The 26,272-nt window shown below is 41.8% G+C and overlaps 1 protein-coding gene and 1 long non-coding RNA gene across 3 annotated transcripts; one reads left to right on the plus strand and one right to left on the minus strand.

Moving 5' to 3' along the window:
* The first annotated feature begins 430 nt into the window (after nt 1-430).
* LOC111963045 (uncharacterized) lies at nt 431-6,951 on the plus strand. Its single transcript, XR_002877204.2, has 3 exons — nt 431-1,439; nt 1,640-1,698; nt 2,172-6,951. It is a non-coding gene; the product is annotated as an uncharacterized lncRNA (long non-coding RNA).
* A 4,203-nt stretch (nt 6,952-11,154) lies between these two features.
* On the minus strand, nt 11,155-22,359 carry LOC111963415 (calphotin). Of its 2 annotated transcripts, XM_023986836.2 has the most exons (8): nt 22,303-22,359; nt 22,126-22,201; nt 20,562-20,703; nt 13,225-13,291; nt 12,896-12,965; nt 12,669-12,782; nt 12,276-12,365; nt 11,155-12,155 (listed from the first exon to the last, which is right to left on the minus strand). In XM_023986836.2, exons 3-8 carry the CDS (start codon nt 20,693-20,695, stop codon nt 11,386-11,388), a joined length of 1,245 nt encoding a protein of 414 aa, XP_023842604.1. In that variant the 5' UTR covers nt 20,696-20,703; nt 22,126-22,201; nt 22,303-22,359; the 3' UTR covers nt 11,155-11,385. The 2 variants fall into 2 exon arrangements, with proteins under 2 accessions (XP_023842604.1, XP_023842603.1); XM_023986835.2 differs by lacking the exon at nt 22,303-22,359 and having other exon boundaries at nt 22,126-22,212.
* Nucleotides 22,360-26,272: the final 3,913 nt, after the last annotated feature.

Here is a 26,272-nt window from a genome sequence, read left to right on the forward strand (position 1 = left end):
CCGGTGGGTAGTGTCTGTTATAGCTTCCTCTTAGCTAATGCCGTTCAGCMACATGGACTTTTCTCATGTCACGTTTTCCACTGCAACACATTTGATCAAGATATACATTTTTATTTTTTAAGTTTTGGAATAAAACAATCAATTGCTTCAGAATTGTTGGTTATACATGTTAATAAGCCAATTTAGAGGTGAGGTTATCAACTTCGCTGTAGGTCTGGTTTGGCTATTTAGAAAAGTTGGGAAAAATATTTAAAAGGAGGGGTTTTATCCAACTGGAATTTTCTAACTGTGCGGTATCTTATTTGTCCTCTATAAAACGTGATGGAGAGGGAGGAGTTTTCAGTCATCTCGCCATAGGATTGTGAGCGGTTGTTGTTGAGCGTCTCGGTCCAGTCCAGCTGTTCTCATCCGGACACCCATGAGACTCAGACAGGCACTGTAAAAGCTTTACAGTAGGCTAGAAGGCTATCTACWGGACTTCTGATGGTGACGACTCTCGGCGATGCAATTGTAGGATTGTAAACAGTGCGCTTTTAGACAGTGTACTTAAATGGATGGAGACGTTATGGACCTCAGAGGAACACAATAACATTTGGAAAGTTTCACCAAATGCCCTCTCGGTACTCAGAGGACTTTTTAATTTAGGCGGCAATTCTGCCACACATTTTTAGATTTCGTTTTTTTTCATTATTCCGTTGTGCCACAGAGAGAATGACCGCTTTCACCCCGTGCATAAATGAACCTAATTATTGTACGAGCTACTGCGTGGAGACAAGTTAATGTTTAACTTCTGAGTTCTTAGATTTCTTGGTGGGGGGCCAACGCGAACTGGAAATGGGAACGTGCCTTTGCTGTGCCTTGTAAGTTTTTACAGCCTGGTGCCAAGGAACAACAACAACAACATGGGTAGCGGTAGTAGTCGAGGAAAGAAGGTTGCTCCTGCCAGTGTCAACGAGATAAACTCATTCAGAAGAGATGACAACACAGTCCACGTTTTGAAAGAGGAAAGACACGTGTTCAAACCATTGAAAATAACCAAATCTACGAATTTAAGTCAGTCACGAAATAGAGCACAACAAGACTGCCACAGTGAAGGACACGATTCTGAATTTTCTGTAGAGGATGATGACATTGATGTGGAACTGAATCGAGTTCTACAGGAATATGACAATCGGGAATTGCGTTCCAAGAGGAAAACGTATCAAACGAAACCTTTCATCAGGTCTAATACATATGGGTTATGTCATTCCAGTCGAGTCCACAATGAAAGCGTTTTCAATTCAACCCCTCACTGGCAGAGTTCTGAATTGTCGGAGGGGCCTGGGGCATGTTGTCCATATAACGGTTCTGTTGGAGTCGAGGACAAGAAAAGCATCCCGGTCTTCAACCAGTTTTGCAAAATTACACAAATTCAGTTCTCAAGCGGCACTCAGGAAAATGTAAGAATATTATTTTATCTAGTTCTGGTCAGTTATGATGGACAAGGATAATCAAATTGACAGCATGTTGAGCTACGATTTCCTGTTTTAAAATGACTTAACCAATGGTATGGGTAACAGATTAAAACATGTGTATGTTTTAAGTTATCTGCAAACTCTATATTGTTTTCTGCCAACTCTGTTGTCAAAACTCTTAACAGGACTTGTTGACAACGGGGTCAGCTTGTGTGGAGTCAGTGCCTCGAGCAGAAACAGACTCGTAAGTAGCCTATCCTGCTCTTTCATAAATTATTCATTTTTAGCTCAGTGTCACACACACACGATTTCTGTAGTAACTGAAGATCGGGCAAGATCAAATTCACCTTGAGCATATCAAAATACCAAGCCATTGTGCTTTGGGCAGATCAGATTAGTTCCACGTCTGCAAACAACTTGGAAACAAACAGGTGTTTTATTGTGGCTCATTTATTTATATTCTTTAAAACATGGAAATATGCTGTAAATAAAGACTGTAATAACATATCTAATTGTAATTTTTTATAATTTGGAAATAGACCGTGGCTATATATATATATATATTGCCTCTATGGCGCACTGACTGAGCCCATTTGCGCATCAGAATTTGGTCCACAGTTTCATTCAACCTATTTCTTTAGGCTATGTCTGAAACCCTCTCTGCCAGTTATTTTATTGTTCTTACAATTATTGACATATCTATCGGTTCCTCCCCAGAGTCCTGGACGATGGCAATGGTCCCTCTCTCTCCATGCCTGTCATTCTGTATGATGGATCAGAAGTGGACCTGATGGAGACCATAGAGAGAGAGTTTAGTTGACCTCACAGGAGAGACTAAAATAGCAGGATAACTTTTTAACCAAATATTCGTTTTTTGAATGGATGGTGAAGGTGCATAATGATGGAGGAATTCAGATATGATGCCATTGTTTTAGCACTACCACATATTTTTTTWAAGTAACTGGCCAGTGTTTACAGATTTATATGAAATAGGACCTATAATTAACTACAATATGAATTTAATAATTGTCCTTAAAAAAGTTGGCAATTAAGTATGTTAAAAAGCTGTTTTTCTGTGTTGAAATGGTGTGGGCGTACTACAACAACAGAATGGTGTGGGCATATACCYTTCATTAAAAATGTTAAGGCGAGTAGACTGCTGATTGCCCAGCTGCCATCTTCCTCTATGAGGAAATAGTAGGTGGTTTTTTTAGGTGGTTTTTTTCTTCTCCAATTTATGCTTTTGCCAAAAATTTGAGTATAGAATGAGTCAAAAACATTTGAGTTAAGAGAATATTAACTTTTAAAAGTGAGATTATCACAGGATAGTTTATAATAGGATACGTGACATGGTTCAATGTGCCAATAAATCAGCACAATCTACTTTTTAGTTTTTTCCAATTGCCGCCATCTTGGAGCTAAAATCGGGATCAAGTTTACTGTGCTAAAGCAGATACAAAAAAAAAAATTGTAATAGAGAGCATTATACAATATAGCAAACTCTTTATGCATGTCCGCTATTGTTTCGTAAAAACAACAATGCAGAGAGAAAAATAGAAAAATATATAACACAAGGAATAAATACACAATGAGTGATGATAACTTGGCTATATACAGTGGGGCAAAAAAGTATTTAGTCAGCCACCAATTGTGCAAGTTCTCCCACTTAAAAAGATGAGAGAGGCCTGTAATTTTCATCATAGGTACACTTCAACTATGACAGACAAAATGAGAAAAAGAAATCCTGAAAATCACATTGTAGGATTTTTAATTTATTTATTTGCAAATTATGGTGGAAAATAAGTATTTGGTCAATAACAAAAGTTTCTCAATACTTTGTTATATACCCTTTGTTGGCAATGACAGAGGTCAAACGTTTTCTGTAAMTCTTCACAAGGTTTTCACACACTGTTGCTGGTATTTTGGCCCATTCCTCCATGCAGATCTCCTCTAGAGCAGTGATGTTTTGGGGCTGTTGCTGGGCAACACGGACTTTCAACTCCCTCCAAAGATTTTCTATGGGGTTGAGATCTGGAGACTGGCTAGGCCACTCCAGGACCTTGAAATGCTTCTTACGAAGCCACTCCTTCGTTGCCCGGGCGGTGTGTTTGGGATCATTGTCATGCTGAAAGACCCAGCCACGTTTCACCTTCAATGCCCTTTCTGATGGAAGGAGGTTTTCACTCAAAATCTCACGATACATGGCCCCATTCATTCTTTCCTTTACCAGTCGTCCTGGTCCCTTTGCAGAAAAACAGCCCCAAAGCATGATGTTTCCACCCCCATGCTTCACAGTAGGTATGGCGTTCTTTGGATGCAACTCAGCATTCTTTGTCCTCCAAACACGACGAGTTGAGTTTTTACCAAAAAGTTCTATTTTGGTTTCATCTGACCATATGACATTCTCCCAATCTTCTTCTGGATCATCCAAATGCTCTCTAGCAAACTTCAGACGGGCCTGGACATGTACTGGCTTAAGCAGGGGGACACGTCTGGCACTGCAGGATTTGAGTCCCTGGCYGCGTAGTGTGTTACTGATGGTAGGCTTTGTTACTTTGGTCCCAGCTCTCTGCAGGTCATTCACTAGGTCCCCCCGTGTGGTTCTGGGATTTTTGCTCACCGTTCTTGTGATCATTTTGACCCCACGGGGTGAGATCTAGCCCCAGATCGAGGGAGATTATCAGTGGTCTTGTATGTCTTTCATTTCCTAATAATTGCTCCCACAGTTGATTTCTTCAAACCAAGCTGCTTACCTATTGCAGATTCAGTCTTCCCAGCCTGGTGCAGGTCTACAATTTTGTTTCTGGTGTCCTTTGACAGCTCTTTGGTCTTGGCCATAGTGGAGTTTGTAGTGTGACTGTTTGAGGTTGTGGACAGGTGTCTTTTATACTGATAACAAGTTCAAACAGGTGCCATTAATACAGGTAACYAGTGGAGGACAGAGGAGCCTCTTAAAGAAGAAGTTACAGGTCTGTGAGAGCCAGAAATCTTGCTTGTTTGTAGGTGACCAAATACTTATTTTCCACCATAATTTGCAAATAAATTCATAAAAAATCCTACAATGTGATTTTCTGGATTTTTTCTCTCTCATTTTGTCTGTCATAGTTGAAGTGTACTTATGATGAAAATTACAGGCCTCTCTCATCTTTTTAGTGGGAGAACTTGCACAATTGGTGGCRGACTAAATACTTTTTTGCCCCACTGTACATGGGGTACCAGTACCGAGTCGATGTGCAGGGGTATGAGGTAATTGCGGTAGATATGTACAGTTCATATAGGGTCAGTGTTTTATTCGAGACTGAGTCAAGACCGAGACTAGAAAAATGACAGTCCAATTCAAGACCATGATTGTAATTGTGTAAAATTGGGACCAAAAAATGTCCAGTACTTCTGTGTTCATATTTCAGAAGAACATATGGATTCTTTAGACCAGGGATTCGTAAACCTTTTCAGCCTGGGACCCAAATGAGAAATTCTGTGTTTTCCTGGGACCCAACCTTACGAAAACATACCCCCTTTTGGGGGTCCTAAGTGAGATTTTTMGGGGGAGGGGCACCCCACCTCACGGGCAAACATTTTTAGTGGCCCTTCTCTTGACTGCATAGAGAAAAAAGTTTTAAAGTTAATTTCCAGCAATTATACACATTCGGCAATTGGGAGAGAAAATGCTGCAGTGTTAAAGCACGTGTTCCTCAAGTCTGAACATTTTGCCATGAGAGGGAGAGAGCATTTAGCAATTTTATAAAACATTTCATGCAATTCTACTCATTTTGCCATGGGGCAGAGAAAAGAAAACTGCATTTTTAAAGCTAATTTCCTGCAATTCTACACATTGGGCCATGACTTATGCCTTGTTAATATGATATCTGAGTGAGAGTGACTAACAAAATCAATGTGGGCCCCCAGTAGGTCAGGGCCCATGGGCAAATGCCCTGCTTGTCCGGTCGGTATTCGTCCATGATAACTACAAGTTTAGATAGCTGGCTAGACTAACTTACCAATCTAAAAACTGTTAACTGAGATGGCTAATTGAGTGACAAACATAAAAAGAGAAAAACTGCTGATGCACAACCAAATTTCAAAATTGRACCTTGTGTATTCTACATGAAATGTGTGGTCCTTTGTAGCAKAGTTGGTAGAGCATGGGGCTTGTAAGGGTAGGCGGTTCGATTCCCGGGACCACCCATAGATCAAATGTATGCACCCATGACTGTGAGTCAATTTGGATAAAAGCTTCTGCTAAATGGCATATTTTCTAACTCTCAACAGTAATTTGAGACCCTGACTAAGTTGCTAATAAAAAAAACACATCTGCAACCCATACTTTAAGAAAGGCTGCTTTAGACATTCAGAATGGTGAAAAAATGCCTGCTGAGTGCAAATAGGGAGCCACTCTACAAATGATCACTAACCCAAACAGATCTATAYTAGATAAAAATACAACTTCCTCCGGTCTCCCCTTACTAATAGTGAGGACGCAACTTTAAATAATTCCCCCCACTCTTCCCTAACAGCGAATTAAGGAAGTTCTGACGAGCGCAACGAAGTTTGAGGATATTTTTCAACAAAAGTTAAGGACAGTAATGTCATGAGTAAAGTAGGAAGCCCTGGTTTCGATAGGTGATAAGATATTGTCATAAAAGGGGTGTGGATATTTGGCCTGGCAAAGCGGCTTTATGCGCTGACTGAATGGGAGCCGAAATTCTGAAGGTTTTACTCTGCTGGTCTCAGGAAGAAATTACAAGTCCTCATTGTCCGAGACCAAGTCAAGACCGAAGAAATAAGTGTCGGACACAGAGACTAGACGAAGAGACTTAATATCTGGTCTTGAGTACTACAACACTGGGTAYGGGTAAAGTGACTATAGGCCAAAGGATAAATAATAAACAGRACAGCAGCGTATGTGATGAGTCAAAAGAGCAAAAAGGGTGYATGCAGATAGTCCGGGTAGCGATTTGGTTAACTAATTATCAGTCCTATGGCTTGGAGGTAGACGCTGTTCAGGGTACTGTTGGTTCCAGACTTGGTGCATCGGTACCGCTTGCCGTGCAGTAGCAGAGAGAACAGCCTATGACATGGGTGTCTGGAGTCTTTGACAATTTTTAGGGCCTTCCTTTGACACCGCCTGATATAGAGGCCATGAATGGCACGGAGCTCGGACTCAGTGATGTACTGGGCCATACGCATTGCTCTCTGTAGCGCCTTGCGGTCAGATGCCAAACAGTTGCCATACCAAGTGGTGATGCAGCCAATCAAGATGCTCTCAATGGTGTAGCTGTGGAAATTTTAGAGGATCTGAGGGCCAATGCCAAATATTTTCAGCCTCCTGAGATCGAAGAGGCATTGTCGAGCCTTCTTCACGACTGTTGGTCTGTGTGAACCATGTTAATTAATTCTTTAGTGATGTGGGCACAGAGGAACTTTAAGCTCTTGATTAGTGCCATATTGATGCAGATGTATATACAGTGGGGAGAACAATTATTTGATACACTGCCGATTTTGCAGGTTTTCCTACTTACAAAGCATGTAGAGGTCTGTAATTTAAAAAAAATTACAGACCTCTACATGCTTTGTAAGCAGGAAAACCTGCAAAATCAGCAGTGTATCAAATAATTGTTCTCCCCACTGTATGTATATATATATATATATATATATATATATATATATATATATATATATATATATATATATATATATATATATATATATATACTGTACCAGTCAAAAGTTTGGACACACCTAATCATTCAAAGGTTTTTCTTTCATTGTACTATTTTCTACATTGTAGAATAATAGTGAAGACATCAAACATCATGAAATAACACATATGGAATCATGTAGTAAAAATGTGCAGCACCCCATCACTCTCCTTCTTGGTCAAATAGCCCTTACACAGCCTGGAGGTGTGTTTTGGGTCATTGTCCTGTTGATAAACAAATTATAGTCCCACTAAGCGCAAACCAGATGGGATGGCGTATCGCTGCAGAATGCTGCGGTAGCCATGATGGTTGTGTACCTTGAATTCTAAATAAATCACAGACAATATCACCAGCAAAGCACCTCCACACATCACACCTCCTCCTCCATGCTTCACGATGGGAACCACACATGCGGAGATCATCCGTTTACCTACTCCACGTCTCACAAAGACACAGCGGTTGGAAACCAAAAAATTCACATTTGGACTCATCAGACCAAAGGACAGATTTCCACCATTCTAATGTGCATTGCTCATGTTTCTTGGCCCAAGCAAGTCTCTTATTATTATTGGTGTCCTTTAGTAGTGGTTTCTTTGCAGCAATTCGACCATGACGGCCGGATTCACGCAGTCTCCTCTGAACAGTTGATGTTGAGATGTGTCTGTTACTTGAACTCTGTGAAGCATTTATTTGGGCTGCAATCTGAGGTGCAGTGAACTCTAATGAACTTATCCTCTGCAGAAGAGGTAACTGGGTCTTCCTTTCCTGTGGCGGTCCTCATGAAAGCCAGTTTCATCAAAGCGCTTGATGGTTTTTGCGACTGCACTTGAAGAAAGTTGTTGACATTTTCCGGATTGACTGACCTTCATGTCTTAAAGTAATGATGACTGTCATTTCTCTTTGCTTATTTGAGCAGTTCTTGCCATAATATGTACATGGTCTTTTATCAAATAGGGCTAACACAGCTGATTGGCTCAAACGCATTAAGAAGGAAAGAAATTCCACAAATMACCTTTTAACAAGGCACACCTGTTAATTGAAAGGCATTCCAGGTGACTACCTTATGAAGCTGGTTGAGAGAATGCCAAGAGTGTGCAAAGCTGTCATCAAGGCAAAGGGTGGCTACTTTGAAAAAATATATTTTGATTTGTTTAACACTGTTTTGGTTACTACAAGATTCCATGTGTTATTTCATAGTTTTAATGTTTTCACTATTGTTCTACAATTGAGAAAATACCAAATATAAAGAAAAACCTTTGAATGAGTAGATGTGTGCAAACTTTTGACTGGTACTGTATATATATAATATATAATTAAATACTGCATTTGCAGCACCATGCAGGGCTACAGACACCAACCAATCTAATAAACTATTAATTATCTCCATGGATATGTCTGTCAATGGGTAATAGACAGAATCATCCAGTGGTCTATTCCAATGTGGGATTCAACACCGTGTCAGCCCACAAAATTGCTGCAAAAACAATTCGGTCTTACAAAACATTTGTCATTGAGCAATGTCCTTGTAGTTTTGTAGTCTTAAWGTTGCGAATTTCAAAGTCTGGCATTCTCTGGATTTATGGTGCTTTCAAAACAACTGGGAACTCGGAATCAAACAAGGCCGAATCATGATGACGTCATTGAGCTTCAAGTCGTAGCTCTAGAAAGAGGCCGGATTTACAATTCTGAGTTGGATGACCGTTCAAAATGTTTTTTCCCAGTCGGAGCTAATTTATTCCCGATTTCCCAGTTGTCTAGAGTTACACAGCTCAAAGACTTCACTTATTTCAACAAGGCTTATGGGCATGCTATAATAGTTGAACAAAAGGCATATTTTTCTCTCAATGCCTACTTTTAAAAGGTATGTGCTAGGGATGTGTATTTAAGTTTCATTTCCTGACCACAGTTCTAGCAGTGTCCCCACCCTTCCTCAGAAGGAATGCACAGTATCCAGCAGGGTTTTAGAGGGGCTGAATGTGGCACATTCTTTGGCATCTCACTTTCCACTGACAGAGAAATCCAGTAAGAGATAGTGAGTTGTACTTCCCCACTGTGGTGAGAAAAATTAATTGCATCTGCACACAGAAGCGCTTACACAATATTTTGAATTGGAATTCTGAAATGTTTAATTTCAAATTAAATTGTTGTAATGAATGAGGTTACAGATTTTCTAATGTGATATTGTAATGGTGTATTACATCTGTCCTTGTATTTCATTCTGCTCAGCCTATATGCTCTAATAATGACAATAGACATTTTATAACACTGAATTTATAGTTATATTGTACATCAATTCTAAATGATTGGTTTTACCCCTCGCCTGTAAAGCTTTGAATAAATAAATGGAAATGCCTACTATTTACTAAAACTACATACTGTGTATTAATAGTACAACATACTATTTACAATGTACTGTTTAGTAAAAATGTATGCAGTAAGCAACAAATATCAACATACCACTCAGCCATAATGAAATGGCGTCATCTAATGCTCAAACGCGCTTGTTCCCTGCTATTTGTACATTTTTGTAGAGCATGTCCCCTATTCTGTTTATCAGCTGTTGTCAAATACTTGTGTGAAAAGACAATTATCTTCCTCAATAGTGTGCAGCAAATTCATAGAGATAGTTAGAGGACACAACATTGTACCTGTCCCATTATGGCGTCTGTGAGAGCATGGGCAGCGCCATTGAGGCCATCTCCATTTTAAAGTAGTACATTTTAGTGCAGTTGGTAAACAAACTGAAAGGTTGCGTACTGCCATCCGGAGTGTGTTGTCTGAACAGGTATAAAGCCAAGGTTGGCGATTTACTGCCCCTACAGTCATGGAATGTTTGCGCACAAGTAAAATTRAATGGCTGATCCATCCTTGGACCTGGATGGAATTATATGAGCCTTCCTTAACCCATAGGAAGTCCCACCCAGTTAACTACTTCAAAATGGTGAAATTCCTCAATGCCCATGATAAAACAAGTTTTTGGCCACTGGAGTCCTCTGTCATTCTCTATGCGCAAATTCTAATTGATTTAAAGCCAAAATTAGTATGACATTCTTGCACTTAAAGCATACTACATTTTCTAAATGACACATACTATAAATAAAAATTGCATACCCAAAAAGCCTTCTATTTAAGTATGGGTATTCAGACACACCCATAATGTTGTCCATTTAATTTGTTGATATACATGAATTATTTATTAAGAATGCACCACTATTGTCATTAAAGTATAATGTTTGTAATTCTAGAGAGGGAACGAGTCTTAAGTGGACCAAGTTGAATGAATCTCAAAGAAACCAGTAACTCAATGCTTTATTACTGTGTAATTGCCACTTCACCCTGTAATGTGTTAGTAAATACAAACATAAAGCCTACTCTGGAACATGTTAGGTGACCCAGTTCTACTCTGGGCTTAGGGTCCTTCCTTATGGAATATGTAGCATAGCATTGTACGGAGTTTAATGCAAAGCTAATGAAAGGACTGGAAATAGTGTATAAGAAGGATAGGACAGTGAGATAGATACCTGTCTCATGAGATCGTATAAGATGTGGACTGGGTACAACCCTTATCTTCATCATCTGAGACATGTTACATCTAGAAATGGCACAGTTGAGTCTATATAAATATAATTTATGACGTAACACACATTTGAAGTCTTATGAGATATTCTACGATGATCATCCCTCCACTTCTCTGGTAATGGAGGTGAAAATCCCTCCGGTTCCTCATCCTCCGATGGAAGCACAGGGGGTGGCGTGGTACTTTTACTAAGCTTCCTTCTCACTCTAGCGTACATTGGATTCCACCCCCTGTCACAGAAACCCTCCTCTACCAATGAGAGAGGGCTTGTAAGGTCAAGCCCTTCTGGCTCTGTGACTGTGGTTGTTATTGGCTCATCGTCAGGCAGTCTGGTTGCGCTCAATTTATGGACCAGTTCAGCTATGGTTTCATACCCAGGGGTTATCAGATCCCCTGGCTCTGTGACTGGGGTTGTGATAGGGTCATCGTCAGGCAGTGTGGTTGCACTCGAATCCTGGACCAGTTAAGCTATAGTCTCATAGCCTGTGCTTGCCAGGTCCGCTGGCTCGGTGACTGTGGTTGTGTCATCGTCAGAATGTGTGGTGGATTTATTGACCAGTTCAGCTATGGTTTGAGAGCTTGGGGTTGCCAGGTCCACTTCCACAGAGTGTTCATCAGGATTGGGCTCCCCAATGATCTCATAGGTATGCTGGGGTCAGACACACAGGGAAAGCCCCTGGTTCTGGTCCTCACCATCCACATGAACCTCTACTTCAAGCTGAGGGTTAAAGCTGGAGCTGAACTCCGCAGGGGCCTCCAGGAGGTCAATGTCATTCATGATGGGGAATTCCACAGGTGCAAGGCTGTCCACGATGGGGACGTCTATGATGGGAGCATCCAGCTCCAGGGTGTCAAGAACATTTACGATGGGGGTATCTGGAGTGTCAAGGTCATTGATGACAGGGATGTCCACAGGTTCAAGGCTGTTTACAATGAGGGCATCCAGCACCAGTGTGTCAAGACTGTTGATGACTGGGGCATCCAGGTTCTCTAAGCCAACTGGAGCATTCGGGATATCAAGGTCATTAATGACAGTGGCATCCGCATGTTCAACAGGTTCAAGGCTGCTCACGATGGGTGCATCCACAATTGGGGCTTGCAGAGGTTCAAGGCTATTCACAATGGTGACATCCATGATGGGGAGATCCACGTTGGGGACTTCCACAGGTTCAAAACTGCTCACGATGTGGACATTCACGTTGGGGACTTCCACGGGTTCAAGAATGCTCACGATGGGGACAACCAGAGGTTCAAGGATGGGGACAGCAACAGGTTCAAAGCTGCTCACGATGGTGGCATCTAGGGTGTCCTCTGAATAGACAGGTGGGGATAAAGATTCAAGGGGGGTGTCGACTTCCACCATGGCAATGGGGGCTGGGATAAAGTGGAGCTCAGGTGTGAAGTTCAGGACATCACTCAGGTCACCTACAAGGTGAGAGAAGTAGTAAATAATTGAGATGTTTCACTTAACCTTAAGCTTGGCCAAAGAGAGATTGAGCCCCATTAGTTTGAGGAAATGCACATGGGTGATTTGAGATAGCCTACCAATGTCGACGGTTGTGGGAGGCGAAGGAGATATAATCGTCATGGCCATGTGGGTTCTGTTGGCAATCTGCAAGGCACTTGGAGAATCACCTGCAGGGCATCAAAACACACCTGTTAAACTCACCCACTACACTTGTGCTGTGTGCCAATAATATATAACTTTTTCTAAAAATGTTCACTTGTTCTACTTCCCATGAATCTAATAGCAATGGATTGGTGGAGGCAAGGGAGTTTATATCAATATTCCTTATGCCAGTTATTTCCTTTCAAGTCAGTGAAGGGAAGTGAACATGTTGGGAGGTAGGAGAGATTGGGATGCAACCAGACACATGGAAGAAATACGGAGGGAGAGAAACTTAGAGAGAGTGAAACAGAGATTGGTGAAGGTAGCACCTTGATCAGGTGCCTGCCTGTGGCTCCTCCAGGGTTTCAACCAGGTGACATCCTGCTCAGCAGGAGGCTGCTCTGGGACACCAATGACACTGTCCTCAGGTCTGGGACTGAAATCTAACCAAGGAGGAGATGAAAACCAAACACACACCGTAAAACAACCACTTCTCCTCTCTGCTTGTTGTAATTAGATAACACCTGAAAAAAAGTGGAACAGTTGGGTTTCCCACCACTCTCATCTTTTCTGATGTCATTGATCATTGAGTTCTCCCTGGCGGCCAAGGCATCCTCTAGCTTCACCTGTCAATCAAATATCATCATCAGCAAATMACATCACAGCTATACTGGTTTCAGAATAACCCATCTCTCACCACTGGTCTCTAGACAAAGTACTCACAAAAGGATTCCATCCATTGCATCCCTCCCTTCTACTCATTCCTTGRTTCCTCCGTATCTCCCTACCTCCAATCTAACCGACTTCTGAGCGCCTACCCCCACCCCAAGTGTAACCCTGGACAGGACATAGCGGTCATCATTGTTGTTGCCTGTCCCATCTCACCACTCTGACCAGCTGTGACTGGGTTCTGTCCACMTCCTCACCACCATCCCGCAGCGTATAGGAATGCCTGTGGAACACAAACTAGAGAATCAGAACTTGTACAAGAAATATCTACCAATGCTTACAGTATGCTTAGCCAGCAGCATGCCACCCTGCATCCCAGTGCTGGCCTGCCTCTGAAGGTAGGCAGGGTCGGTCCCTGGATGGGGGACCAGATGCTGCTGGAAGTGGTGTTGGAGGACCAGTAGAAGGCACTATCCCCTCTAGTCTAAGAAGATCCCAATGCCCCAGGGTAGTGAAGGGGACATTGCACATTCATCTTTCGGATGGGACGTTAATTAAACGTGTGTCCTAACTCTGTGGTCATTAAAATTCTCATGGCACGTGTCGCACGAGTAGGGCTGTTAACCTCGGTGTTGTGGCAAAATTCCCAAACTGATCGCATTTCCATAATAGCCACCTAATAATCCTACTCATTACTAATTGGCATATATCACTCCTCACCTCTCCACCATACTAACTGATGTGTGGTGAGCGTTCTGCTTCTACTAAGCGACACACACAGTGCATCTGGAAAGTATTTAGACCCCTTGACTTTTTACACATTTTATTACATTACAGCCTTATTCTAAAAGAGATTTAAAAAATATAAAATCCTCAGCACACATACACACRATAATGACAAAGCAAAAACAGGTTAAGAWTTTTTTTCCAATGTATAAAAAATTTAATATATATCACATTTACATAAGTATTCAGACCCTTTACTCAGAACTTTGTTGAAGCACCTTTGGCAGTGATTACAGCCTCAAGTCTTCTTAGGTATGACACTATAAGCGTGGCACACCTGTATTTGGGGAGTTTCTCCCATTCTTCTACGCAGATCCTCTCAAGCTCTGTCAGGATGGATGGGGAGCATCGCTGCGCAGCCATTGTCAGGTCTCTCCAGAGATGTTTGATCGGGTTCAAGTCCAGGATCTGGCTGGGCCACTCAAAGACATTCAGAGACTTGTCCTGAAGCCACTCCTGCATTGTCTTGGCTGTGTGCTTAGGGTAATTGTCCTGTTGGAATGCGAACCTTTGCCCTAGTCTGAGGTTGAGCGCTCTAGAGCAGGTTTTCATCCCACATCTCTCTGTACTTTACTCCGTTCATTTTTCCCCTCGACCCTGACTAGTCTCCCAGTCCCTGAACAACTTCCCCACAGCATGATGCTGCCCAACATGCTTCACTGTAAGGATGTGCCAGGTTTCCACCAAACGTGAAACTTGGCCTTCAGGCCAAAGTGTTCAATCTTGTTTTCATCAGACCAGATCATCTTGTTTCTCATGGTCTGAGAGTCTTAATGTAATTTTGGCAAACTCCAAAATGGGCTGTCATGTGCCTTTTACTGAGGAGTGGCTTCCGTCTGGCTACTCTACCATAAATGCATGACTGGTGGAGTGCTGCAGAGATGGTTGTCCTTCTGGAAGGTTCTCCCATCTCCACAGAGGAACTCTAGAGCTCTGTCAGAGTGACCATCAAGTTTTTGTTCACCTCCCTGACCAAGGCCCTTCTCCCCCGATTGCTCGGTTTGGCCGGACAGCCAGCTCTAGGAAGAGTCTTGGTGGTTCCAAACTTCTTCCATTTAAGAATGGAGGCCACTGTGTTTTTGGGGACCTTCAATGCTCCAGATATTTTTTGATACCCTTCCCCAGATCTGTGCCTCGACATAATCCTGTCTCAGAGCTCTACAGACAATTCCTTCGACCTTATGGCTTGGTTTTTGCTCTGACATGCACTGTCAACTGTGCGACCTTCAGTAGACAGGTGTGAGCCTTTCCAAATCATGTCCAATCAGTTTAAATTTACCACAGGTGGACTCCAATCAAGTTGTAGAAACATCTCAAGTATGATCAATGGAAACAGGATGCAACGGAGCTCAATTTCACATCTCATAGCAAAGGGTCTGAATCCTTATTTACATATGTTTTTTTTGTTTTTTGTTTTATAAATTWGCAAAAATTCTTAAATCCTGTTTTCGGTTTGTCATTATGGGGTACTGTATGTAAATTGATGAAGAACATTTATTTAATACATTTTAGAATAAGACTGAATCTTAACAAAATATAGATAAAGTCAAGGGGTCTGAATACTTTCCGAATGCACTGTACTTCCATACATTTTTGCAGCTGGTACCGGGGGACCTTCAGACGAGTTTTGGGAAGCCTGTGGGCATCCTAYAGCAAAGCAACTGACATATACCTTTCCACAGATGGGGTCATGTTAATGTAACCGATTTGAAATGGCTAGCTAGGTAGCGGTGGTGCACGCTAGCAGCGTTTCAGTCGGTGACGTCACTTGCTCTYAGACTTGAAGTAGTGGTTCCCCTTGATCTGCAAGGTCCGCGGCCTTTGTGGAGCGATGGGTAACGATGCTTCTTGGGCGACTGTTGTTGATGTGTGCAGAGGGTCCATGGTTCGCGCCCGGGTCGGGGCGAGGGGACGCCGTAAAGTTATACTGTTACATTGGTGCCGTGTAGCCAAAACTGTTCAGATGCTACAGAAAGTTGGCAGATCGGCTGTACCGACTTCAGACAAGTCCCAAGACGCTTGTGGGGGTTGTAGAGCAAAACAGAACAAGATTGTGTTCATGAGAGTCTCATCGGTCCATAGATGGGTCATAATTAGTCGGCCAAATCGGACGCGACAGACAATTGTGAGAAGACTGCTTTTTGGGATGTCTCATGGTCTGACAAACACACTCTAGCTCTGTCACCTTTCACCACAGATGCGGAAGTGCGACAGGCGCATGCAGTGGACTGAAATGTATCCAATGCAAAAAAAAACATCTCTAGCTTAAACGGACAGATTTTATTATATGCTAATTAGATTTCCATAAGGGCATCGACCTTAGGGGGTTGAAGAGCAACTTCCCCTAAAAACCAACTTCTCATTTAGAAAACAGCCTTTGGTATCAGTATTTACACTGACTACAAAGTGTAAATAGGATAATTTTGGTCATAAAGTCAATCTAGTGCAAAGCAGAGTTGTGAGACTTCACAACATAAATGAAGGTTGGGTATGTTTCAACCTGACAACATCTGGCACAAGTAACCATCAATACAGAGTGCTGCTGCACACGACCCAATCGTAATGGCTGTGGTAAATTTGTGTAGACTTTGGATATCCCTATGGGGTCATTTCGGGATAGTCAGTAAATTACACATGGGACAATATGTTAAAATTCCAATAGCTCAAAATTACTTAAAAACATCAAACAAACTAAATTGTATTAATTCATATACCAATATTGACAGGATTTAATGAAAAAACTAAAAAGGTGTGCAACGTGAACATTGTGTAATTTATTGACAGTCCCTAACTAGCCCCGAGACACCCACAAACCATACCCCAAAGGTACATTTTTTTTTTTTAACTAGGCAAGTCAGTTAAGAACAAATTCTTATTTACAATGACGGCCTACTGGGGAACAGTGGGTTAACTGCCTTGTTCAAGGGCAGAARGACATATTTTTACTTTGTCAGCTCAGGGATTTGATCCAGCAACCTTTCAGTTACTGGCCCAATGCTCTAACCACTACTGTAGGCTACAGTACCTGCCACCCCGAAACAAACTCCTTTTTGAATTCAGTCATGGCCGCTATAATTTGTTAATGAACCAAATCTAAACGACACCAAATCAGGAAGTGCAATTGCCTTTTAAAAAGGTCCAATGCAGTCGTTCTTAATATCAAATCATTTCTGGGTAACAATTAAGTACCTTACAGTGATTGTTTTCAATTCAAATGGAAAAGAAATGAAAAACAAAAATAGCTTCTTAGCAAAGAGTAATTTCTCAAGCAAGAATTTAGTCAGGAATGTCTGGGAATGGTGTGAGTGGGGAGGGGAAAACTGAAAACTAGCTGTATTGGCAGAGAGGATTCGATCTCTTTCTTATTGCTCTACTAACTCATTTACCACCTGGCGATGTCACTAGGCACACCAAAACAGGCTGAAATTCAGGTGGTCTTACACTAAATGGGAATTATCATAATTTTCACAGTACTATTCCAACCTCAGTGTTGAAACGTAGAGAAAAACACAGGAAAATTACCTTGAAGACTCCATAATGCTCAACAACTGTGGGAAGCATTGGAGTCAACATGGGCCAGCATCCCTGTGGAACACTTGACACCTTGTAGAGTCCATGCCCCAACGAATTGAGGCTGTTCTCAAAAGGGGGTGCAACTCAATATTAGGAAGGTGTTCCTAATTTTTTGTTCACTCAGTGTATTGTTGAACATATACTCTACAGCAGTGGTCAAACTTTGAGTCAATATTACTTTTGCATTTAAAAAGCACGTCTAACTTTGATAACAAAATAGATCAGTTGGTGTAGCACTTGCAAGGCACAGCTGAGCATACATTTTAATAATTCGCTTTATGTTACGGGACTGATGGTACACTACATGYCCAAGAATATGTGGMCYCCTGCCCGTCGAACATCTCATTCCAAAATCATGGGCATTCATATGAAGTTGGTCCCCCCTTTGCTGCTATAACAGCCTCCAGTCTTCTGAGAAGGCTTTCATCTAAAATGTTGGAACATTGGAAACAAGTCCCCGCAGCATTCATCCACAAGAGCATTAGTGAGGTTGGGCACGGATGTTTGGCGATTAGGCCTGGCTCGCAGTCGGCATTCCAATTCGTCCCAAAGGTGTTCGATGGGGTTGAGGTCAGGCCAGTCAAGTTCTTCCACWCTAGACTCGACAATCCATTRCTGTTTGGACCTCACTTTGTGCATGGGGGCCTAGCCTGAACCATGATTTGTCCATTGGACTGCCAGATGGTGAAGCAAGATTCAGCACTCCAGAGAACGCGTTTCCACTGCTCCAGAGTCCAATGGCGGCGAGCTTTACACCACCCATCCAACACTTGGCATTGCGCATAGTGATCTTAGGCTTGTGTGCGGCTGCTCGGCCATAGAAACCCATTTCATGAAGCTCCTGACGAACAGTTCTTGAGCTGACAATGCTTCCAGAGGCAGTTTGGAACTCAGTAGTGAGTGTTGCAAGCGAAGACAGACGATTTTTAAAGGCTCCACGCATCAGCACTCGACGGTCCCATTCTGTGAGCTTGTGAGACCCACTTCGCAGCTGTTGCTCCTCGACATTTCCACTTCACAATAACAGCACTTACAGTTGATTGGGGCATCTCTAGGGTAGCAATTTGACAAAATGACTTGTTGGAAAGGTGGCATCCTAAGATAGTGCCACGTTGAAAGTCACTGAGCTCTTCAGCAAGACCAATCTACTACCAATMCTTTCCTATGGAGATTGCGATAAAAAAAAAAATTTATCCCGAGTTCCCAATGGTCTTGAACTCACTGAAGTTGGAAGTCAGATTTCTGAGTTCAGAGTTGTTTTGAACACAGCATTAGTCTCAGCAGAGAGAGGGAGAGGGCAGCAGAAGATCTGCCTCTCACGGTCCCACTCTCTCCTTCCTTTCCTCCAGCAAGGCTGACCAGAAAGAGGGGACAGTCTTCCACCWGWTWGCGAATCTCCTGTCGCACCGCATCTGCCTCAGAAACAAATTCATGTTGTTCCTATGACCAGATAGTGAAATATTCCTCCATATTAAAATAGACAGGACTAGCTGCTGCTAATAATAATAAAACCGCAGGCCTATCGGCTACTAATTCATTGCAGTTGCAGCGCAAGCAGACGTAGAGAGAWGCTTGTTTTATGTTTTGTAGTAGTGTTGAATAAAAACAGTGTTGACATTGCTGAATAAAACTTAGACATGAACTCACTCATAAAAACAGCAGCTCTTTGCTGTATTATTTGACAGTCTCTCTCTAGTCATAAAATCTATCATAGGCTAGTATCGAACTTTGCTGTGGCCGGGGTCATGGAGCTATAGGTAGGCACGGTGATAACTAAAAGTAGCAGAGATCACCCTCTGGAACTTTGATATGTAAAGTATATTATGTTCAACAATATATTGAAAAATTATCCAAATCAATTTATATTTTCAATATTCATGATTATATTTTTTATATTCATAAATGCATGTAAGAAATGTGTTTTTGAAATCAAAATACTACTCATGTTACAGAGCAAGCGGTAAAGCTTCGTGTGACACCAACTTTTGCTTTGTAGCACCTACAGATTAAACATTATGGAGTTTTAAAGGAAGCCTGGGTTAGGCCAAAATGTCATAAATATGCCGACTTTGATTAATTATTTCTCAATTATGCTTCCAGATACAAATGTCAAATACATGTCAACAATCCTGCCACCAAAGGACCCTTCTACGGATACAATTTAGTGAAAAGCARGGTCTTTTTGTTGTTGTTATAGTTTCATGAGGAATGACCCATTAGTCTGATTGTAACACAGGGAAGGTGGAGTGTGAACTCTTGCACTGACACTATCAAATCATTGGAGACATGCATGGAATGCAGTGTTTGAAGGTATGTGTATTCTCTCTCAAAAAGAGAGAAATTTATTTTTTCCTTCAGACAATGAGTGATCTACTGGTGGCATCAACATATACGCGTTACATTATGTGAAATGTGTTGTCTCGTAATGTATCGCCAGATGGATACCAGAGGAATTCCTGGAGTGTGTGTGTGCGAGCATATTAGTGCATGCATTAGAGAGATATAGGTTTATGATTATCTAGAAGACAAAACCACTCAATATGGCATCCAAAGACTCAATGTCCCTATCAGCTGTAGAGCATCAGGAGGCTGCTGAGGGGAAGACGGCTCGTAGTAATGGCTGGAACGGTGCAAATGGAATGGCATCAAACATGAACAAAAATGTGTTTGATACCATTCCCTAGATTCCACTCATTACCACAAGCCCATCCTCCCCAGTTCACCCTTGGGGAGGACACGTACTACTGCGGCGTAGAGTATGTCATGATACTCCTGCGGCGTAGAGTATGTCACGATACTTCTGCGGCGTAGAGTATGTCATGATACTCCTGCGGCGTAGAGTATCATGACATTGATCAAGCATACATTGATAATGATTCATAAGTACCCAGTGAGCATTCCTACATATACATTACTTTTCTAGTCATGGTTTACATGTAAAACCACTCTCGCCATAGCCACAGTGGGTAGGAGAAAGTGTTCTGTTATTTTAGCCTGAGTCTATCATGTACTGTAGGGAGGGGTGAACTGGTTTTAGCCTGGAGCACTTAACTCCATGCATGTTTCATTCATACATTAACCTACAATTCATACCTGTAATCCTGCCATGTATGGTCATATACTCAGGCATCAAATGCTCTCTCTTATGCAACAAAATATGTTCCTTCAGAAATGCAAAATAGTTGATCACTGACCTTCTACAGTTAGTGCAGAGGGCGAGGATGATGGAGAGGAGGAGGAYGAGCAGAGAGAACACGACGAAATCTGAAGAGAATGACCCCAACCCTGGAGCTGCCCATGGCCCCATGACCTCTCTCACCTGCACCATGGCAACTGCTGTTTTAGGGGGACACGTTAGTGAGCGAGGTGGAGAGAAAGTGGGTAGGTGAATACATGCTTTCGTGGGCTTGGTTGAAATACAAGCGTTTCATCTACTGAAATAAGTGTTTAGTTTGTTTAGTTTGATGTCAATATGTACTTARGGACACTTATGGTTACATGATTAAAGAAAAGTTGCCAAAATAGAGCAGAGTACACAAGTGTACACAGAGGATCTAGCTACACCCTACCCATGTACAGTTTGCACATAATATTATTAAAGTCATGTTTAGAGTTCTTTGTATATTCACAATGTTGACTAAATTCTCATTGGGTGATTCCTTACGAAGCTATAGGACAAAAATACCATGTTGAGGATTTTCACAAAATGTAATCCAAGAATGGTCCTTTGGATGAAGGATTGTTGACATATCTAAAAGTATAATTAAGAAATAATAAAAGTTGTCATATTTGTGACATCGGGCCTTACCCAGGCTTCCTTTAAAACTCCATAATGTTTCACCTGTAGCTGCTACAAAGCAAAAATTGGTGTCATGTGAAGATCTACCTCTTGCTCTAAAATGAGTAGTATTTTGATTTCAATGAAAATTTCCTTATAGTAAGTTATGAATATTGAAAAATATAAACATAATATATAAAAACAAAATGTTGGCTTATTTTCAATAAATTGTTGAATATACTCTACAGACATTTCAAAATTCCAGATACAAATGTCAAATATTTTCCCAAAGGAAAAAGTAACAGAGTGAAATACTTTTTTTGCCCTAGTTTAGTAAGGAATCACCCTATTTCATGCAAAACCCACCTCTGTCTGCACCCATATCTACTTAAGGAGGTGCTGGTTGCTTGCTTATGCACTTGAGGGTGAGAGGCCTGCTTAGCCCCTTACAGTAGATGGCAAGACAGCAAAAACATTGCCACTATTTTAAACAAAATAGTGAGGGATTTATATTGCTGGCAGTAAATCAGCACCAATATTTAAAAAAAATGGGCCTAAAAGAATAAACGTGCACATGAACAAAAAAAAAGGACAGGGTAGACAGATTCACTGCATAAACAAGAGGGCACTGAAGATTGCTGGAATACAATCCAACAAATAAGCCTGTAATTATGAGAGCAGAGACAACAATACAGTCCTGTCACACCCTATTACCTCCGGACCTCATCAAATACATCACTTACTGATGATTAAGTAAGAGTAGCTGACTTTTCCAATCACTTACTGCACTTGCTCAATCAGTGAATGTGATACCAGCAAAAACAATGTCTGTAGGTAAATGCAGTGTTATCAACAAGTGTGCAAATCATTCTAATCAAAGTAAAACAAATTGAAATGGTGATAAACACATGTTCATTATATGCATGGCTTCTACAGATAGCTTGTAACAAAGTTACAGTATTTCYTACAAAATAACTTACCTTGTGATTCACAGGGATAACGTCTTGACTGTTACAATCCAATCAAACMCATAACCCAAGGCCATCTGTCAACATCCTGTGTCCAATAGCAGAAAGAAAAATACTCAGTTATTAACATTCAGATCAAATAAACATCTGACKACTGATATCATTAAGATTGTTTATATTCTATTCTACCATTCCAAGTGTGACCTAATGTCAGTTCCATTCTGTGTTCTCTGAAACACTTTCACCTGGTGGGAGGGGTCTCACTGCCTCTGCCAATCAATGACCCATTGATTTGAGCCAATCAAAATGGGATGCTGTTCATTGAAACACATTTTTATAGGATGATACAAAAGCCGGTGCTCATAAAAATGAGGGCGCTCGTTTGACTCCTCGCTCTGTACCTGGGGTGTATTCACTAGGAACCAAACAGAACCAAAGGGAACAAAATGGGGGAAGGACCTACATACATTTGTAAAATAGAACGTTTTTGTTGTAAAACCCAACTGTTTTCAACAGTTTGYACTAATGATTACACCCCTGATGGGAACAATCCAAACAATCACAAAACCCAAACAACATACAGTGTATTGCAGATAAATCTTTAAATAATATTGAAATGCAACATTTTTATGAGCAAATACTGTAATCCTTGCACGAAGGAGCAGGTTGTTTCGACCACACCAGAAAACTCACACTTCAAAGAACAGTGTTAATGAACAGGTATTCCCTGACACCTAAAGCTTTGAATGTAGCCTACGGCAATCTTACAATTCACAATGTGACCGCGCCACTGTATCGAAACAGAATCCTCCCTCCTCGAAAGCCAGCCAGTTTACTCATTGACAGCCTTGAACACACAGGACAGAAGGCAAATACTGAACAATACTGGCATTTGTACGTGTTAAAGGGACATGACTAACTTTCACTGTACAGACTGAATGCTGTAATCCTGAAACACACCATCTTTCTCTCTATTTCTTTCATTCATCTCTTTCAAGAYGCTCTTGTTTTGTTGTGTGTCTTGTGTTCTGGGAATTGTGATCAAGCAGTTGTTGATGTTCTCGTACAAGACCGACAGAGTATCTCTTGCTGTGGGACAGATAAGGGGTTACTGTACAATGATATCAAACTGACTATTTAACTATATAACTATTTTATCAGTGCACAGCAGCCGCCAACTGATGTTTAACCCTTGATCACTGGTGGTGCGTAGTGTGTTGTGACCCCAGCTGTGTGTGCCACTGAGATGATAGAGGGAGAGAAAGGAGATGAGAAATACCAGTTGATATTGTGTATGACACGACAGTTTGAGGAGATTTAAAATGCAAAAAATAATATACAGTGTTCATGGAGTATATACAGTATTTACACAAAGGTCCACAAGCACACACACACTAAAAAAACTAACACACAGGTGAAGAGAAATTATTACTCACAGATTAAAAATCTTTTGCAGGGTCAGAACGCTTGACCTCTGACCTTGTCACAGACGGTCAACAGAGAGCGACACCTCCTCACCCAAATGTGCCATGTCAATGTCAAACGGCAGAAGCTTTTTTTTTCTTTAACGAGTACGACGAGCCCGACATGAACAACATACTGCTTTCCCGGGAACAGGCCCACATCCCCGTAATTTGTATGAAGAGACGACGGAGAAAAAGAGGACGGAGGTCGGGCTGCCTTCTGAGAATTCCTAGGCGATTTACATTCTTCTAGCTAACGTGCAATCATTGGAAAATAAAATCGACGACCTACGAGGAGGATTAAACTACCAACGGGACATTAAAAACTGTAATATCTTATGCTTCACGGAGTAGTGGCTGAACGACGACATTATCAACATACTGGTTATATGCTGTATCGGCAGGATAGAACAGCGGTGTCTGGTAAGACAAGGGGTGGCGGACTATGCATATATGTAAACAACAGCTGGTGCACAATATCTAAGGAAGTCTCAAGGTTTTGCTCGCCTGAGGTAGAGTATCTTATGATAAGCTGTAGACCACACTATCTACCTAGAGAGTTTTCATCTGTATTTTTCGCAGCTGTCTACATACCACCACAGACCAATGCTGGCACTAAGAACCCACTCAATGAGCTGTATTCCGAATTAAGCAAACAGGAAAACGCTCATCCAGACGTGGCGCTCCTAGTGGCCAGGGACTTTAATGCAGGGAAACTTAAATCTGTTTTACCAAATTTCAGCATACTAAATGTGCAACCAGAGCAGAAAAAAACTCTAGACCACCTTTAGTCCACACATAGAGACACGTACAAAGCTCTCCCTCGCCATCCATTTTGCAAATCTGTCCATAATTCTATCTTCCCGATTCCTGTGTACAAGCAAAAATTAAAGCAGGAAGCACCAGTGACTCGGTCAATAAAAAAGTGGTCAGATGAAGCAGATGCTAAGCTACAGACTGGAATATGTTCCGGGATTCTTCCTATGGCATTGAGGAGTACGCCACATCAGTCAATGGCTTCATCAATAAGTGCATCGATGACGTCGTCCCCACAGTGACCGAACGTACATACCCCAACCAGAAGCCATGGATTACAGGCAACATCCGCACTGAGCTAAAGGTTAGCTGCTGCTTTCAAGAAGCGGGACTCTAACCCGGAAGCTTCTAAGAAATCCCGCTATGCCCTGTGATGAACCATCAAACAGGCAAAGTGTCAATACAGGACTAACATTGAATTGTACTACACCGTCCGCTCCGACGCTCGTCGGATGTGTCAGGGCTTGCAAACCATTACAGACTACAAAAGGGAAGCACAGCCGAGAGCTGCCCAGTGACACGAGCCTACCAGATGAGCTAAAATACTTCTATGCTCGCTTCGAGGCAAATAACACTGACACATGCATGAGAGGAACAGCTGTTCCGGATGACTGTGTGATCACGCTCTCCACAGCCGATGTGAGTAAGACCTTTAAACAGGTCAACATTCACAAGGCCGCAGGGCGGAGGTCAGAGATCTGGCAATGTGGTGCCAGGAAAACAACCTCTCCCTCAACGTGATCAAGTCAAAGGAGATGATTGTGGACTATAGGAAAAGTAAAACCGAGCACGCCCCCATTCTCATCGACGGGGCTGTAGTGGAGCAGGTTGAGAGCTTCAAGGCCTTTGGTGTCCACATCACCAACAAACTAATATGGTCCAATCACACCAAGACAGTTGTGAAGAGGGCATGACAAAACCTATTCCCTCTCAGGAGACTGAAAAGATTTGGCATGGATCCTCAGATCCTCAAAAGGGTCTACAGTTGCACCATCGAGAGCATCCTGACTGGTTGCATCATTGCCTGGTATGGCAACTGCTTGGCCTACGACCGCAAGGCACTACAGAGGGTTGTGCGTACGGCCCAGTACATCACTGGGGTCAATCTTCCCGCTATCCAGGACCTCTATACCAGGTGGTGTCAGAGGAAATCCCTAAAAAGTGTCAAAGACTCCAGCCACCCTAGTCATAGACTGTTCTCTCTGCTACGGCACGGCAAGCGGTACCGGAGCGCCAAGTCTAGGTCCAAGGGGCTTCTAAACAGCTTCTATCCCCAAGCCATAAGACTCCTGAACATCTAATCAAATGGCTTCCCCGACTATTTGCATTGCCCCCCCCCCCCCTCTTTTACACCGCTGCCTACTATCTTTGTTATCATCTATGCATAGTCACTTTAATAACTCTACCTACATATAATATTTACCTCAATTACCTTGACTAACCGGTGCCCCCGCACATTGACTCTGTAACGGTCCCCCTGAATAGTCTCACTATTTTTATTTTACTCCTGCTCTTTAACTACTTGTTACTTTTATTTCTTATTCTTATATGTACAGTGGGGAGAACAAGTATTTGATACACTGCCGATTTTGCAGGTTTTCCTACTTACAAAGCATGTAGAGGTCTGTAATTTTTATCATAGGTACACTTCAACTGTGAGAGACAGAATATCTAAAACAAATATCCAGAAAATCACATTGTATGATTTTTAAGTAATTAATTTGCATTTTATTGCATGAAATAAGTATTTGATACATCAGAAAAGCAGAACTTAATATTTGGTACAGAAACCTTTGTTTGCAATTACAGAGATCATACATTTCCTGTAGTTCTTGACCAGGTTTGCACACACTGCAGCAGGGATTTTGGCCCACTCCCCA

This window comes from Salvelinus sp. IW2-2015, linkage group LG4q.2 (assembly GCF_002910315.2).
Source record: "Salvelinus sp. IW2-2015 linkage group LG4q.2, ASM291031v2, whole genome shotgun sequence".
Classification (NCBI taxonomy): Eukaryota; Metazoa; Chordata; class Actinopteri; order Salmoniformes; family Salmonidae; genus Salvelinus; species Salvelinus sp. IW2-2015.